At 29.6% G+C, this 18,220-nt stretch overlaps 2 protein-coding genes across 5 annotated transcripts; one reads left to right on the top strand and one right to left on the bottom strand.

The window, feature by feature from the left end:
* Positions 1–6,852: 6,852 nt before the first annotated feature.
* Positions 6,853–7,399, top strand: LOC108822848 (uncharacterized). The gene is made up of 2 exons (XM_018596034.2): positions 6,853–6,978; positions 7,071–7,399. Exons 1-2 carry the CDS (start codon positions 6,904–6,906, stop codon positions 7,347–7,349), a joined length of 354 nt encoding a protein of 117 aa, XP_018451536.1. The 5' UTR covers positions 6,853–6,903; the 3' UTR covers positions 7,350–7,399.
* Positions 7,400–7,429: 30 nt separating this feature from the next.
* LOC108822846 (transcriptional adapter ADA2b) lies at positions 7,430–10,432 on the bottom strand. Of its 4 annotated transcripts, none has more exons than XM_018596032.2 (12): positions 10,171–10,432; positions 9,808–9,863; positions 9,551–9,723; positions 9,398–9,463; positions 9,180–9,305; positions 9,003–9,081; positions 8,876–8,924; positions 8,765–8,784; positions 8,453–8,660; positions 8,172–8,382; positions 7,879–8,085; positions 7,430–7,806 (listed from the first exon to the last, which is right to left on the bottom strand). In XM_018596032.2, exons 1-12 carry the CDS (start codon positions 10,218–10,220, stop codon positions 7,615–7,617), a joined length of 1,437 nt encoding a protein of 478 aa, XP_018451534.1. In that variant the 5' UTR covers positions 10,221–10,432; the 3' UTR covers positions 7,430–7,614. The 4 variants fall into 4 exon arrangements, with proteins under 4 accessions (XP_018451534.1, XP_018451532.1, XP_018451535.1 ...); XM_018596030.2 differs by having other exon boundaries at positions 8,453–8,672; positions 10,171–10,431; XM_018596033.2 differs by having other exon boundaries at positions 8,876–8,921; positions 10,171–10,431.
* Between the last annotated feature and the right edge of the window lie 7,788 nt (positions 10,433–18,220).

Raw genomic sequence — 18,220 nt, 5'->3', positions numbered from 1 at the left:
TTATCTTCTTTCTGTATTGTCCTGTGATTCAATACATTTTAAAAAGTGTGGGTAAAATATTGGGATGTTGTAAGTTTGTGATGCAGGAAGCTCTACCTTTTACACATGAATTATTAATCTTACCTTCTGACGATTTTTATGTTTCAGCGAAGTTCATAAAGGATTTCTCCTCCTAAGTTGTAGTACAATATTCTTATGAAGCTACTACTATGATTATTATGATGCCAATTAATGGTGGGGAGAAGAGATATAGGAGAAAGTAGATTATGATTTATATTTCGCAGAGAAATACTCGTGAACACTACCTGATAAAGTTTGTGTCCAATTGGTAAACATATGGAATCTTCATAACATAAGACCATAAGAGAGCCGTGTGTTATGATGATTCACTGACATTCAAAACTGAAGTATGGTCAGAAGTTTGGGTCATTAAATTTAACATTTAGACCAAAAATTGATCATAAACCAAAAGATGCATCCAAAAAAATAAAAATAAATAAATACATTTGATCTACAATCTGGATGGATGTGTATTAAATGAAAAATCTTTTGTTATTTAAACATGAATATTCTAGAATTATTTCAAAATTTGTATTATTAAGTTACAAGAAATAAATAGTAAATTAATTTTTATTAAGTATATAATATTACATGTAATAATAAATATATTAAATAACTTAATAATTATATTAAATAACATATTAAGTAACGCTTATAAAATTTAAATATAATTAAATAATTTCACAACTAATATAAAAATATTACAATAAATTAATATAAAATAATATTTTATTTTACAATATAAAATAATATTTTATTTACAATATAAAATAATATTTTATTTTACATTATAATATATCTATATATATCTCATAAGGATAATTAAACATATTACATATAATAATAAATATATTAAATGACTTAATATATAATTTTTTACGTTAAATAGAAATGAAATTTAATTAACTATAAACAAATAATAACTTTAATTTCTTAAAATTTGTATAAAAAGAAATAATTTTAATTTAGAAAACAATTCTTAATGTTGAAATATTAAATTATATCACTTTATAATAAATTTATAAAATTTAATTGCTACATATTAAATAATATTTCTATTTTTGGCAACCAAACTGATTTATAAATCTAAACTGTAGTTCACTACAAAGTCAAAACAAGTTATGGAGAGCAGACTTCGCAAGAGAGTCGGCTACACCATTGAATTTGCGATCAACAAAAGAAAAAAAGATGACAGTGAAAAAAGAAGATAACAACCTCGATATCTATGAGAACTTCAAAAAGCTTCACCGAATATGTTTTCGAGTTTATAGCTCTACTAAACCTCTGAGAATCGGTTCGAAACCAGACATTGAGAAGAGATGTGTGCTTGGCTTTCTGCCTCGCTTCCCTCATAGCCAGCGCCTTCGGCATGAGGGGATAAATAATATTTCTATTATTTGGTTATATGGTGTATCAAGTTACAGCTGATGTTCTCATGCTCGATTTTTTGCAGTTATATTGAACATGTAAAATCTTTATAAAGTATGATACATGTTATTTCATTTCTATTGTAAAATATAAAAGAAATAACCTCTAATTAATATAGATATAATTACTTTATTTTAAAGTTAAATTACAGAACAATAAAACTAACCAGTGGGAGATAAATTAAATAACTAGATAATTATATTTCATATATAATTACATTTATATATTATTAATTTTATTATAGAAATTTTGAAAACAAATATAAATTATATGAATATATGTTATTCTTTCAAATATAAATATTATAAATGAATGTAATATATATTAGACTTACAAACTATTTTACTATAAATAAAATATTATAGTTTTACATTATAGTTCGGGTTAGTTACTAATATAACTGTAAATATAATATTTATGCATTTAAACATATGCATAATTGTAATATAACTTACAATCTAATAAATATTTATGCATTTAAACATATGCATAATTGTATACTAAATTGTATAACCAATATATATATATATATATATATATATATATATATATATATAATATATATATATATGTGCATTTGTATAATATGCTTATATATCCTCTCACAAAAACACTCAAAATCAACTTACAATGGACTAAAATCAGAAATGAGATATAAAATCAATGGTTGGATTTGCTCGTTAACATATAGGAAACTTTAGAAAAGGTTCATTATTTGTTTCACAACTTAAATTTATCGAAGTCCTTTTAGCCTTTTAGGTGATTAGTGCATTGAAAATTAACTTATGCCAAAAACAAATACAGAAAAACAAGATTATAAAAAGGGAAAATTTGGAAAAATACACTTATATGAGATTTTAATTTGAAAACTACATTATCATTTATGCTTTTTGAAAACTACAATTTTGTATATATGAATTTACTAAAGTAGCCCATCTGAATATTTAATGTCATCATCATTTTTATTATCATAATTGATTTAATATTTAAACTAACGGTTCAACTATAAGATATGTTTTTTTAAAAAGAAATCTTTATAATATCTAAATAATATCTTAAATTTTGAATTTTTTTGGGGAAAAAATGAGCGACATGTCTTCTTCTCTTCTTTCTGCTAATTTTCTTGATCTGTTTTCCAAACCATTTTTCTCTAGTTTTATAATTTATTCTTTCTATACTTAAGTGTATTCTGATGTTTTTGTGTTCTAAGCGTTCATCTTGGATTTGGTTTTGATTTTCTAGGTTTTGGTAATTTGTTTTAGTTTTGATTTTGTGATAAATTTGACAATTTTCACCTTTCACCAAATTAACGCTTTTTTCCCCACTTTGAAATGCACACTGATAAAAAACAGAATTCCAAATAAAAACACTTCGCAAGAAGTAGATAGTTTTCGAAGCACTGTACGTAATGTACACTTCTCACCTTTGTATCAGTACCTGATAATGTTTTAAGCATATTATCACAGACCAACAAAATATCATTCAACACACAAAGAAAGAAATATCATGTATGTTCTTTTTTTCGTTTTTGAATTGCACACACTCTAATGTCTACAAACATTGATGCATGAAAAAGACAGAGAGCTAACATGCCACGATGCTTTTGAAATAAAACTCTGGAAAAGAAGAGAAAGTTGCAAGAAGAGAGAGTTAAGGTTCTAATAATAATATTACTATTTCTTCAAAAAAAAAAAATATTACTATTATTATTTTTTAAATTAAATTTCAATTATTAAAATATATAATCTGGACAAAAATGTCTTTTCATGTTTAATAAAGTGTAATTTTTGAAAAAAATGAAAAGAAGATGTACTTTTTAAATTTCAAACTTATTATAGAGTATTTTTCAAATTATCCCCTATAAAAATCCAAGTCAGTTTCCATGTCTTAAATTTCTTTTATTTTATTTTTATGGTCTGAGAAATTCATGTTCACGGTGGAGTAAGATCCGTGAAATATGAAACTGATTACTTATCCGAATTGTATGGATCTGCAATTATATCATGAGACTTACTTTTTGTTTTAACTGTATCATTAGATTTTGACTCGCGCTTTCAAAGTGCGGGTTTATGTTTGGTGAAAATTTTATATAATCACATTTATATAATCCGTCTTGTATATGTATTTATATATTCCGTCTCATATATGTATTTTATATCCAGATTTATGTTCGGTAAAACTATATTATACATGTATTTTTAGGTTTTTAATTTTGAATTAGATATTTTAAATATAAATCAATATAACAGTTTTATAATTTTGATCGGTGTTTTAAAATTCGACTGAGACCTGCGGTTGAACGGATTACCGGTTGATCAAAGATAAATTCAGTTCGGGTTTGAAAAAAAAACAAAATTTAAAAATCCAATAAAAACTACTAAAATTGAAATCCAGTTACCGGTTGAACTACTGGTTGAACTATTGGTTGAACCAATAAACAATTTTTATTTTTTATAAATAAGTTTTGTTAGATAGTTGGGATTATATTTAGGAAAAAGCGGTTTAAAACCAAACCATTAAATAGTTTGAGAAAAAACCATGCAGTTTCAAACATGTCCGGTTGGAAAAATATTAAAATGATGCAGTATCAAACACGGAATAATCACATACCAAAATTGAATTAGGAAACCGGTGGTTAATGATAAACCAAAAACAATTAAAAAAGAAACCAATGCAAAATGTCCAAAATGTCATTAATGAATACAAAAAAAAGCCTTTTTAATAGGGGTAAACAAAGTAAAAATCCAAATGTGCTTGTACTTTAATAGTATAGATGTGTATAAATATTTGTTCACAAAGTTTTGCTACATGTGTGTTCTCTGAAAAAGAATATTATTACAAATATAAAATTATAAACTAGATTTTGACCCGCCCTTAAAAGGGCGGGTATATTTTTTGTTGGAAAAATTATTTTACGTAATAAAAATTATGATTTTTGATAAATTATATATTTTAACTTTTTATGAAATTTGTCCTAAATTTACTTATATGACTTATATTTGTTATTTTAAATATGACTAAATTTTTAAAGACTCTAAATAATTCAAACCCGTAATATGATTTTATTTATTTAACCTGAATTTAAACTTATTTTACATTGATTTTTTTAATTTAAATAATATATTTTATATCTTCAACACTCTATGTATTGAAAAACTCATTTGTGTATTTCAAAACATTTTCTATAATTTTATTAAATTTAGTTTATATGATTTATTTTTTATTTTAAATGAAACTATTTTTAAGGAGTTGAGATAATTCAGACCCGTATTATGATTTTGTTGATTTAATCATTTGTTATTTCAACTTGAATTTATTTTGAAGTTTCCTTTAATAAATGCTTTCAAATAATTAATAACATGAAAGATTTTTTGGAAAGATATGGTGAAAACATTTAGGAAACAAAATTTTCAAAAATGCTAAGAATTGAATTATATTAAATACTCTTTAATGTAATTGCAAAATAATAATTTTTGATTGGTTGCAAATAATTCTGACAAAAAGGTAAGGGCGGTATATTTTTTGTTGGAAAATTATTTTACGTAATAAAAGTTATGATTTTTGATAAATTATATATTTTAAATTTTTATGAAATTTATCTTAAATTTACTTATATGACTTATTTTTGTTATTTTAAATATGACTAAATTTTAGAATACTCTAAATAATTATAACCCGTAATATTATTTTATTTATTTAACCCAAAATTAAACTTATTTTACACTGATTTTTTCAATTTAATAAAATATAGAAAGAATGTTGTTTAATTTATCGTAAAAATAATGGCAAAATTTTTAAATAAAAAGAAGTATTAAATATATTATCTATGTTTCTAAAAAAATTATGATTTGTTATTAATTTATTGAAAATACAATTGCTAAATGTGTAAATAAAAGAAAGTACACATCTCTACTATTCATGTCTCCAAACATATCTCAATATTTAATTTTATTAATATTTATTGTGTGTTTATTATAAAATAACACAAAGAATTTTATAAATACATGATAATTTCTAATAACAGAAGTTTGCAAGATTTGTATTCATTTTATTTATATTCAAGATTGTGTAAATCCTTTAAACTGGTTAACAAAAAAGAAAAATTAATAGCGCGGAATTGTATACTTTTAAATATTTTATTTTATAACTAAAATTTGTACTTCAAATTTTTATAGTGTGTTTTGTAATATTATTTAATAGTTAGTTGCAAAAAATATATTTAATAATTGTTTTATATATTTCAGAAAATAATAATTTAGCGTATTGAGTTCAGTTATTAAAATTCTTTTTCTGTGAACTTGGCCCATCAAAATCTAGAACTTGGTTATAAAGATTGTTTACCCGTTGAAAAAAATAGAAAAAGAAAGAAAAAAACAAAAAAAGGAAGAAGATCATATGGGCCTTATTAATGTTTTCGTAGGGTTAGATTGGCCGCCTTTATTATGCTTCGAAATATGCATGTGATTTAGAAAAGGTGTAACTTGATTGGCCGAGCGATTTTTGGATGAATAATTGAAAAAAATTCCAAATATGGTAATGGCATATCTTTGTAATTATCTCCAAAAACCAAGGGCAAAAACCTATTAGGTATTTTGCTTTAATAGTATAGATTCTGAAGAAATATGATTTCCTTAGCTAGTAAAGAACAATGTCTGGTTAGATGAGACGGCAACAGAGAAGACCAAGGATCCACCTCGAGAGACGGTTGGGAAGGAAGCTGGGACAAGGCGGTGCATAAAGATCACTCTGACAAGGAAGCAGTTTGAGCTGCTGCTGAAAAATGCAGGGGCGTTTCCTTTAAGCTCCCAGAGACTTGTGAGAGCAGCAAGCGGAGATGGAAGCCATCTTTGGAGACAATAGTAGAGGTAGATAACTTATGATGTGGCTTGATTAGCCTTTTGCTGTATAATTTTGAGTCTCTCTGTGGAGGAAATCTGAGTAGCAGAAGGGAGACAAATTTTGTTAACAAGTCAATCTAATAGTTGCATTCTTCTTCGCAAATCCTGTGATCTGTAAATTTTTCAACTTACAGTTTCTTTAATGGGTTTATTTTTAGATACCAATAAAGGAAAAATGTGATGGTTTATAGTTTTTAATTTTTATTTAAATTCTTTAATGTGTAAATCAAACACTTGTTTGGTAATAACAAAGTGGAGTTTTATAATGTAAACAAAGAAAGGAAAGTTGATGCCTTTCCATTGGATATGATCAAAAGGAAGAAACTTTGCAAAGTTTATAAACAAAGACTTTTGTGTTTGGTAATCAAAATGAAGAAAAGAGACAAAAGGCACCTCCATTGCCTCATCCATCAATCCTAAAATGACAATTATGTCCTCTACACTCTCCAAACTGTGGGGGCATTCATGTCACTCCAACAGAGTAATCATGAGTAGTTGATTAGATTAATGGTAACCAATGGAATCTTCACCGAAGCACACAGTCACTAAAGAAAAGGACTTGAGACCTTGCGTTGATCAAGAAAAGCAGAAGGTACATACTTTTGACATTAAAACCATTTCAATCTCCTTCTTCATAAACTGCAATCTTCAGAGGTTTTAGCTTCAACATCTCTCTCTCTCAAGATCAAAAGGAAAATGGAGATTCAAGCAAGACTAAAGGAATACAAACTCCACTTCATGGTAGCAATCATCGTAAGCCTGCTCGTGTCCTCCCTCGTGTACTTAGCACCCAGGATTCTCGACATATTATCTTATTTCTGGCCTCTGTTTGCATCAACGGCCGCCTTCTTGGCGGTGGCAATCACCTGTGGTGGCTTTCAACAGCTTTCAGAAGAATCTACCGGCGAGGGAATCATGGAATACGTCGCCGGACGGCCTGAAGATTCTCACAAGTACGATTGAAAGATTTGTATCCAACGTCTCCATCTTTTAAAGAGCTTTACAAATGTACATGATTTGGTGCGCATTTATGTCAAATAAAATGGAACAATATCAAGTTGATTAAAAAAAAAGACTATTTGCATAAACAGAACATTGATGATGACTAAATGACATGTAGAACAGAGTATAAACTACAATTGTGACAAGAGGAACAATATGATAACTCAAATAGAGCTCACACATAGAGAGAGAGATAGATAGATTACATGATACAACACACAGAGTCTTATAGCTGAGCAATACCTTTCTTCACAAGCATATCGTAAACTCTGTCCACTTTGGTCGGATCAATCTTGAACAAGCTATATGCATCCGACTTCTTCGTTACATTCCCTTTGAATATCTCATGTGACATCACTTGTTGCATATGTAGATAAACCGGTGGAACCAACTTGGCCTCGCTGCATAGACGCTTCTCCTGCCAAAAAAACAAACAGACTCATCTCAAACGCTTGTTCCACGTGTTTTTAGTAGTATCTCAGACACTTACGGATTCAGACAGCAGTTGTGACTCAGTGAACCCAATCAGGTCAAGATCATTGACATAGCTTGAAGATGCTTGCACAGGTGGTCTAGTTCCCATTTCCCCTCCGCTCTCTTTCCCTCTGTTCATCCCTTCTTCGTTCTCTCGCTTCCTCTTCCTCGCCAGGTACCTCTCTGCTTCAGCCGTGGAGCGACACCCTGCCATTTGAGCTTCCTGCTTCCGCACATACAATCCAACAAAACACAGTGAGCCGCATCCCAAAACGAACCAAAAACACAGAGTTTCAGAGAGTAGTAAACCTTGAGTTCTTTGAGCCGTTTCACCATGCGGTACTCGCTCACAACACTGCGGAGAAGCTCCTCATGCTCCTCTTTTGAATGAAAACGCATGAACACGTCTAAACGCCGACACTGCATTTTCTCTTCCTGAGACAGGTCCTTCTCGAAGGGATTTGGGTACAAGAGGTTTCTTTCTAATATGAACTCCTTTCTACGTTTCCTCTCATCAAGCCTGCAAAGATCACACATCAGCACGAGCTGCAAAAAGAAGAGACTTTGTTTTTCTTTCTCCTTGGACGTACCTTTTCGAATAGATACGCAAGACACGCAGCTTGAGGTCTTTTTCTTCAGGAGTATCGTTGTCTTTGAACTCCATCTCAGCCAAGAGCTGCTCAGCATCATTGTCATACTCAGGGTCGAACTCTTCTCTTTTGTGGTTGTAATTACTCAGCTCAACCAAAGAGTTGTTTCCCGGAGGGGCAACAGGTTTCTTTCCTCCAAAACTCCTGTCTGTATGAGACTCTGACAACAAAACACATCAATAACACAACACAAGAAGAAGCACACTTATATATTCGAACCATATATAACACACCAAGAAGCAAAGAACTCACCTTTTTGTGTGTCTTCAACTCTGCAAGAAAATTGGATAAGAGATGAGAAAAGAAAAAAAGAGAGTAGGGGTATCACTGTACAGTAGTGTCTGTGAAGGACAAGAGACATACTTGACTTTAGGAGGAGAAAACGGGTACTCTTCTTTCATCTTCTGTTCTGCTGCCACATTTAATTTCAGAATTAGGAATATAGCAACCCAAGAATGACACCAACCAATTAAAGCAAAGTAGTGCGGACCTTTCTTCTCTTCGACGACGCGTCCTTTGGCCATGGCTTGAAGTTCTTTCATGTTCTTCCCTGCTACATGTGACATATCCTGGAAAAAATAAATACAAAAAAAGTCGACACCTTATATTAATTACATTGCAAAAAAGGCTAGTAATACTATGTCATAATAGATGCATAATAGCATACTGGAAGTGGGAAGAAGGGGGAGTTGAGATAATAGTTTGTGTAGTGCTGGAGACACTGTTCTTTACTCTTTGTTCCCACATGCTCTGCAACCTCTGCCCAGTTTCCCATTCCATAAATTTCAAGTCCCTGAATTAAAAGAGAGACAAAAACAAACAAAAACATTTAGATTTGAAAAGAAACAGAAACTATAGGAAGAAGGGAATGGGGAGTAGTAGTACCTCCAGGAGCAGCATTTCATCATCTGCACTCCATCCCGGACAAGTAAGTTCGAAATTTAGATCTCCCTAACAAAACAAACCCCAAGTAATGTTTGGTATAATAAAATATTGAAAGCATTACAGAAAAGAAAAGAAAGGTGCGGGGAAACAAACCATAACACTATAGGTGTGTTCACATTTGTGAGGAGTGATCTGAGCTCCAATAGACATACATTCAACACAGAGATCAAAATCAGGACAGACAGCACACTTGATCCTGATTTTGCCAGTAATGTCTTTCTGGCAATAATCGCAGTTGTACTTCCTTCCTCCCTCCGTTCCTGTAACTGTGAAACAAATGTCTTTTGAGTTTAAAAAAAAAAAAGAAGAATCTAATCTTTACAGGAGACAGCAACAAGAACAAGATTTACCCGTAGAGGAAGACTCAAAGTTCTCCACATTAGCCGCATTTTTCTTCTTCCTCGTTCTGCATAACACACATACAGTGAAACTCACAATCATGAAGATAAGGAAAGACTATAAAAAATTCTCTAAAAGCCTTTGAAGCATTCTCCAAATTGAAAACACCAATGATTATTATTGCACTACCCAGATTCAGAGAAGCTTGCAATTCAATCAAATTCGGAAACTTTGACGAATGCAGACAGAACCCATGTCGGAAAAAATTAAAAAAAAAAATCAATGATTTGATTCAGAGAAGCTTGCAATTGAATCAATTTCGGAAATTTGGAGGGATCAGACAGAAACCCATGTCGGGAAAAAAAAAAGCATACCTCTGGGTTGGGTCTTCGAAATTTTGGAAGTTCCCACGAGAGCGACCCATTGATTTGGAAACAATGTCAAGTCGAAGAAAGGGTACTTAGGGTTTCGCTAAAGAAAAGAATCTAAATTGGGAATTCAACAACAATCGGTGTCGGAAGTTGTCAGGTCGGATCTGTAAAAATTTATGGACGGTGGCCTTTTGTGGAACTTTCCGACCTGAGAAAATTTAGGGAGAGGGTCGAGGAGGAGAGGAAAAGGAATTTATATTTTCTTAACTCACTCTTCTTAATTACCATCATGATTAATTTAACTGCCCAACCTTACTACTACACTAATCCGTGTAACCTTATGCTAATTGCACTTATTGTGTCTTTTCTTTTTTTTTTGAAATATTGGTGTAAATTCCTACTAATTACATTTTTGAGATTGTAGCTATGACTGGGTATATTATTTGTTAAATTTGAACTGGTATATTATTCGTTTCGATTCGATCAGAAAAATCTAAATATATGTAATAATTTGTGTCAATGCAAAATGAGATGAACAGTAAAAAATAAAACAAATTCACAATATTATTTTGAAAATAAGTAGGATATCTCTTCTGATACGTATGTTTACAAAATATGTAATGTAAAACCATTATATATGTATATTTTATAATATAAATTTAGTCCATTTACTATCCTAAGTTCTTTTTCAAATTTTAATGTTGGGTTATTGTACATTTAATTTAATTTTGTGTTGAACCAAATGTTAACAAATGAGTTTGCTTTATTATTTGGATGCTAGTTTGTTAGTTATGATTTTTTTTTTTGAAAAAGGCTTTCTATTATAATTTGTTGTTTATTTATTACAATATAGTAAGGTTTTAAATTTAATTTTAGTGTTATATATTATTCTCTATGTTTCTTAAAAATTGCCACTATAACATTTTTAAGGAGATTAGGAAAATTGTACAATTGACTAATATTTCTTTCGTTTTATAAAAAATAGCACTTAGACACATCACATATATTAAAAATGATTAAAATATAATTATATTTTCATTAACTACATCTACTTAACTAATAGTATTTGAGATAAATCAATTTATTTTTAAGATCAATATATTTTGTAATTAATATTAAGTTGAAGGTAAGTAAAATTCGAACTGGAATTTTAAAACGATACTTTTGTGTAACAAGAAAAAAAATACTAAAATGATATTTTAAGAAATAGAGAGAACATCCTTATTTAATTTATGATTAATTGAATGAAAATGATTTAAATAAAAGTTTACCGGTTATTCAAAATAATAAAAAATATATTTAATGTACAAAGTTGCATTGAAATTGTACAGTGACATTTTTTTGAAACAAAAACTTAAATCTAAAATCACACTATTTATGAAACAAAAGGAGTATATTCTAATTTTAGTTTTATTTTTATATAACTAAAAAATCGAATCGAATAATCTGAATAGCTAAAAGAACTCTGAAAATCCAAATTTTGAATATTTAAAATTTTCCAAATTGAAACAGATCACAAATATAAATATTCGTTCGAGACAAAGTTGGATCTTAGATGCTAGGGATTTTCCTAATATTTGTTTCATGTCCAAACCTAATTGTAGGCTTTCCGGCAGTGCAATCAAATTTGTTATCCTGTTTTCTACTCCTTCAAAACAAAATTTAAGAAATACTATCTCCAATTATCATACAAATCAGACTATGGTGAAATCTGAATATGTATTACTAAGAAAGACAGTTTTGTTACAGCATACTATAAAGTGGTAGGTCAAGTATCCTACTACTACGACTGTATAGTGAGATGCGGAAGACTAAACTTTTTCAAAAGCAAACATTTTTACAGAAAAATTGATCACAAGTTCAGTATGACCCATATTCGGAAATTCGCTAGCCGTTAGTTGGGCAGTCGGTTCACGCCTAGCGAGTTATCGGAAAATCAGGGATTAATCGAAGAGTAATCGAAGACTAATTTTTCATATTTTTAATTATAAATATAGATATATAAACAAAATATGCATATAAATATCAAAATACAGATATAAACATAATATGATGCTGTGGTGTATTAGCGTGTGATAGTGTTGCTTTACTTTGAGGTCGGCGGTTCGACTTTTCTGTAGTACATTTTAAATTTACGCAAAAAATATTAAAAATACATAAAAGAAAGTCCCATATCCATAACTCACTAAAAGAGAAGAGCTAAACACGTCTATAAATAATCACTAGTAGTTTCTAAGAGTCTCAATTTGCGATTGAGTTTGCATTATAAAACCCATATTTAGTCAAAAAGTAAAAGTTAATCGGGTTTTAGGAGGATAAAATCAGTTTCAAAATCGACTAATCGCTAAATCGGCCGGTTATTCGGTCAACCGACTAGGTTAGGCAATTTTCCTTAGTCGCGGCGTCGTCAGCCTGCCGCCGAGCGCCTATGCGGTCGATTACCCTGCTAGTCTCCCGAGTTTTTGAACACGGTACTGTATGACTTTTCAAAAATACAACCAATCAAAAATATATATTCATATTTAGATTTTATTGATTATTGTTTAGGGTTTAATATTAAAAGGTTGAGATTGAGATTAGAAATGGGTTTATAAATGTTCTATAATATGTTTAAAATTAGTTTAGTGTTGTTTTATCACAAATTTAGGATATTTGTAAAAATAGTCATTTATTAATGGCAAATTTGAAAAATGGTATCAATTTTATGGTAAAATAAATAAATAAATAAAAAGTAAAAAAAAATACTTATGGTAAAATAGATTTTACCTCATTTTATGTAACAAACGACTTTTAAAATATAGAAACATGTCTAAGACTCACGTATTAACATATGGACATACATAAAAATGTTATATTATCATGTTGAACATAGTTACGGATATGCAGAAGAAAATAAAGGTATACAAAATAGAGAAACACATAATGAAGAGGAGGGAGAGTAAACAGATAAGTTTAAAATTTTTGATTAAACTTTTCATAGACTTTTTAATATTACAACAATTGAATAAGCTACAAAATTGTGATTTTAAAAAGTTTGATAATAGGTATACTATCTTATTACCCCATGTTAGCTCCAAGACGTTGGTCTCTAAAGAAAATATAGAAAATTGTATTAAAAAACAAAATTTATTGATATAACAGTATTAGACTATTATTTCATTTCTGCTATTGAAAATCTATTATAATTTTGTCTTTATATTTATTTTTATTTATATTTAATTTTATAATAATTTATTTTATTTATTATCTTATTTTAAGAGAAAAATTCTAGTTTATCCTATATTTTGTAACATAATACATGTTTATATTCATTAAAGTGACAAGTGACTCTTCTACCTTACATCATACCTATATAAATATAAATAATTATTTAAACAAATGATAAAAAATAAATTTTGTAGTTTTTGGATTATAGATTTTCAAATTCGAACTTCTTAATTATTTTTCTAATTTTTTTAAATTTGTTTTCATTTTTCAATTTTTTTTTTGAAATTTGAAAATACTTTTTGGAACTATATTAAAAAAAATATTTTAAATTTTTTATTTATTATATATTATTAAAATACTAAACTCCTTCCAAAATCACACCATTCAAAGCTAAACTCTAAGTTTAGATTTGTTAACCCTAAAATTATAAAGATCTATTTACCTGATTAAAACTAAAAGTAAATGTGGTTAATATAAACATGAAAAATGATATTATGAACGTGGTTGTACTACAAGAAAACATGGGGATACTGACGGACAAATTCGTCAGAATGTCGTCGAAATAGGCATATTTTGACGAATTTCTGACGAAACCGTCCGTCGGTATCATTTCGTCGGTATTTTCAATTTCGTCGGAATTTCGTCATACATACCGACGAACTTCTGACGAATACCGAGAAACCATATACTGACGAACTTGCGACCACATTCCGAGAGAATTTTCGACAACATGTTTCATCGGAAATCAGAACGAACCGACGAACCAAGTCCTCGGAAAATACCGACGACACTTGGTTCGTCAGAAAATACTGACGGACTAAATCCTCGGAAAATACCGACGAACTTGGTTCGTCAGTATTTTCTGACGAACCAAATGTCGTCGGTATTTTCAATTAAATAAATAATTAAATTTTTCATTTTTAAATTATTTTTATTAGAATTAAATTTTGCAATTTAAAAAAAAAATAATTAAAACAAATCTGAAAGTGAAAATTAATAATATTATAGAGTTTAAATTCATACAAACCGAAATAGAAAAAAAACATTCAGAAAGTTTTAAAATTCAGAAAAAAACTAAGAACTGATCGAAGGAAACAAACGGTTTAGCTTCTCCATGATCTCTGCGTGGTCTTCTTTTATGATGCCAGCTCAGCAAGGATGGTTTGGTTCTCGGTAAGGATAGTGGCGTTCTGCTGCTCCAATGCCACAATCTGTTCATCTTTGTCATGCAGCTCCTCGAGAATCATGGGATCGGCATACGGAGCTTGCGAAGAAGATGTCGGATACGAAGAAGTACGGCGGGCCAGCCCAACTAAACGGTCTCCTTTGCTTTTAGGAACGGCCTACAAAAATATTTAAAGTTAGTATATAAACTACCTTATAAAATAAACTTATTAATTTTGAAATTTACCTTTTCAACCATCTCATTGATTTGCAATCGAGACAAGTTGGTTGACGCTCCTGTTGAATCGCCTTCATCAGAGAGAGGCTGAGACTGAGACTGAGATGCTATTTCAGTTTCCACCATCTCAACAACACCTTTGATGACAACGTCTTGGATTTGACCCGTCTTCTTGTTAGTGTGAGCCACCTTGATGAGTTGGAGATTATCAACGGGATTACCCTCATTTGCTTCGATCAAAAAACCGCCATTATTAGACATGATTTATACATATATATGTATAAAAATTATAAAATATTAAAAATTATATATATATGTATAAGAATTATAAAATATTAAAATTTTATATATATATATATATATATATATTATAAAAAATTAAATTTTTATTATACATGATTTATACATATATATGTATAAAACTTTATAAAATATTAAAATTATATATATATATATATATATATATATATATATGTGTGTGTGTGTGTGTATGAAAATTATAAAGAATTCTATATATACTGTAAACTTGAAAAACGTTTTGAAAAAATCATTAAAACGTTTTTAAAAATCATATACACGTTTTTAAAAATAAAAATATATTAACAAAATCAAAAACCGTTTGAAAAAATCATAAAAACGTTTTTATAAATCATATACATGTTTTTAAAAATCAAAAAACGTTTAAAAAAATCAAAAAACGTTTTAAAACTTGAAAAACGTTTTGAATTTTAACCAAAACACCAAAAAAATCCAAAAAATAAACAACAAACCAAACAACAATCCAAACATATATATCCTAAACTATCCATTCAATCCTAGAATTTACAATCAAACAACCTAAAATTCAGGTTTACAATCAAACAACCTAAAATCTAAAAACCAAAACCCTAAAAACTTGAGATTAGATGAGGAGGGGATGATTCTTACATGATTAGGGGTTTGGAGAAGAGATATGAGGATGAGGAGGTGATTCGCCGGTGAAGGGAGCTTGAGTTTGGCCGGAATCGCCGTCAAAAGGAGAGGAATCGCGGAGAGGTTTGAGAGAGAGGCGGTGATAACGAAGAAGAAGAAGGGTTTTTTTATATTTAATGATTCTGACGGACGAAGTTCGTCAGTATTCCGTCAGAATCATTAAATATATACGAAAAGGCGGTTCGCGAAAATTTTCACGCGGTTTGGTTTTCCCGGGGAAATTAGAATACCGACGGATATATTGTCCGTCAGTTTTTTTCGACGGAATACTGACGACCCATTCTGACGGAATTCCGACGACTTAGTGTTTAGGGGTTGGTTTCAAGTTTTTAAATGTAAAATCCAAATCTTTGATAAGAAATATAGTATTTGCATAAAGATTTAACAATAAATATATTTTTATAACATGATTTAACACAAACAACATTTTTTGTAGTGTAAGATTATAAATATGATTGTATAAGTATATGAATGTTAAGATGAGATGTTGTGAAAACAATGATATGCATACATAAATATTTAAATGAGTTGTTATATTTGAACGGTTGCGATCTAATACTATACTAAAGACTTATTATGTGTTATTTTCATACTTTTGGCATATAAATTTGTAGATTTTTAGGTTTAAAATTTTGTAGAAATCCAGTCCGTCGGAATGTCGTCGGTATTTTCTGACGGATTACCGAGGACATATCGAAAATTCAATGAAACCATATGTCCTCGGTAATCCGTCAGAAAATTCTGACGGAATTCCAACGACTTAGTGTTTAGGGGTTGGTTTCAAGTTTCTAAATGCAAAATCCAAATCTTTGATAAGAAATATAGTATTTGCATAAAGATTTAACAATAAATATATTTTTATAACATGATTTAACACAACAACATTTTTTTGTAGTGTAAGATTATAAATATGATTGTATAAGTATATGAATGTTAAGATGAGATGTTGCGAAAACAATGATATGCATACATAAATATTTAAATGAGTTGTTATATTTGAACGGTTGCGATCTAATACTATACTAAAGACTTATCATGTGTTATTTTCATACTTTTGACATATAAATTTGTAGATTTTTCATGTTTGAAATTTTGTAGAAACACATGTCCTCGGTAATCCGTCAGAAAATACCGACGACATTCTGACGGACTGGACATGTCCGTCGGAATGTCGTCGGTATTTTCTGACGGATTACCGAGGACATATCGAAAATTCAATGAAACCATATGTCCTCGGTAATCCGTCAGAAAATTCTGACGGAATTCCGACGACTTAGTGTTTAGGGGTTGGTTTCAAGTTTCTAAATGCAAAATCCAAATCTTTGATAAGAAATATAGTATTTGCATAAAGATTTAACAATAAATATATTTTTATAACATGATTTAACACAACAACATTTTTTTGTAGTGTAAGATTATGAATATGATTGTATAAGTATATGAATGTTAAGATGAGATGTTGTGAAAACAATGATATGCATACATAAATATTTAAATGAGTTGTTATATTTGAACGGTTGCGATCTAATACTATACTAAAGACTTATCATGTGTTATTTTCATATTTTTGACATATAAATTTGTAGATTTTCATGTTTGAAATTTTGTAGAAACACATGTCCTCGGTAATCCGTCAGAAAATACCGACGACATTCCGACGGACTGAACTCTGACGGATTACCGATGACATATCGAAAATTCAATGAAACTATATGTCCTCGGTAATCCGTCAGAAAATACTGACAACATTCCGACGGACATGTCCCGTCCGTCAAAATGTCGTCAGTATTTTCTGACGGATTACCGAGGACATATCGAAACTTTTATGAAATCTTATGTCGTCGGTATTCCGTCAGAATACACCGACGAATTTCCGACGACTCCAACGGTTATATATGTTGATCGAAATATCGTATGTATTCCGTCAGTATATTCTGACGGAATACCGACGAACCATGTTTTATCAGAATGTCGTCGTAATGTCGTCGGAATATATCGACAAACCTCTTTTCCTCGGTATTCCGTCAGAATATATTGATGGAATACCGACGACTTCATATTTTTCGTTTTCGTCGGAAATCGGTCTGAAAGTCGTCAAAAACATCCGACGACTTTTGTGTCCGTCGGAACCGCCGTCGGAATTCCGGGTGTTTTCTTGTAGTAGTGACTTCTCTATTTTTAACCAAAGTTCTTTTTGTATTAAAAATAATCAAGTAATTTATTTTCATAACAGATGAAAATTGAAATTTAAGGTTTTATAATGATTAATTGAATTTTGTAAATAAAAATTGACACTGCACATGATTCCTCTCTGGATCTTAAAAATGATTAATTCTATTTTGTAAATAAAAATAGTCAAAAACATAAATGCCATACCTGTCATGTAATATTCCTATTGTTGAGGGGCCTAAATATAATTAGAGTTGCAGGATATATGAGCTGTGTTGTTTGTTTTTTATTTCGATCACAATA

Source organism: Raphanus sativus, chromosome 8 (genome assembly GCF_000801105.2).
Source record: "Raphanus sativus cultivar WK10039 chromosome 8, ASM80110v3, whole genome shotgun sequence".
In the NCBI taxonomy this organism is placed as follows: domain Eukaryota; kingdom Viridiplantae; phylum Streptophyta; class Magnoliopsida; order Brassicales; family Brassicaceae; genus Raphanus; species Raphanus sativus.
Note: the sequence above shows the minus strand (reverse complement) of the source record. Positions and strands in the feature narration are given on the sequence as shown.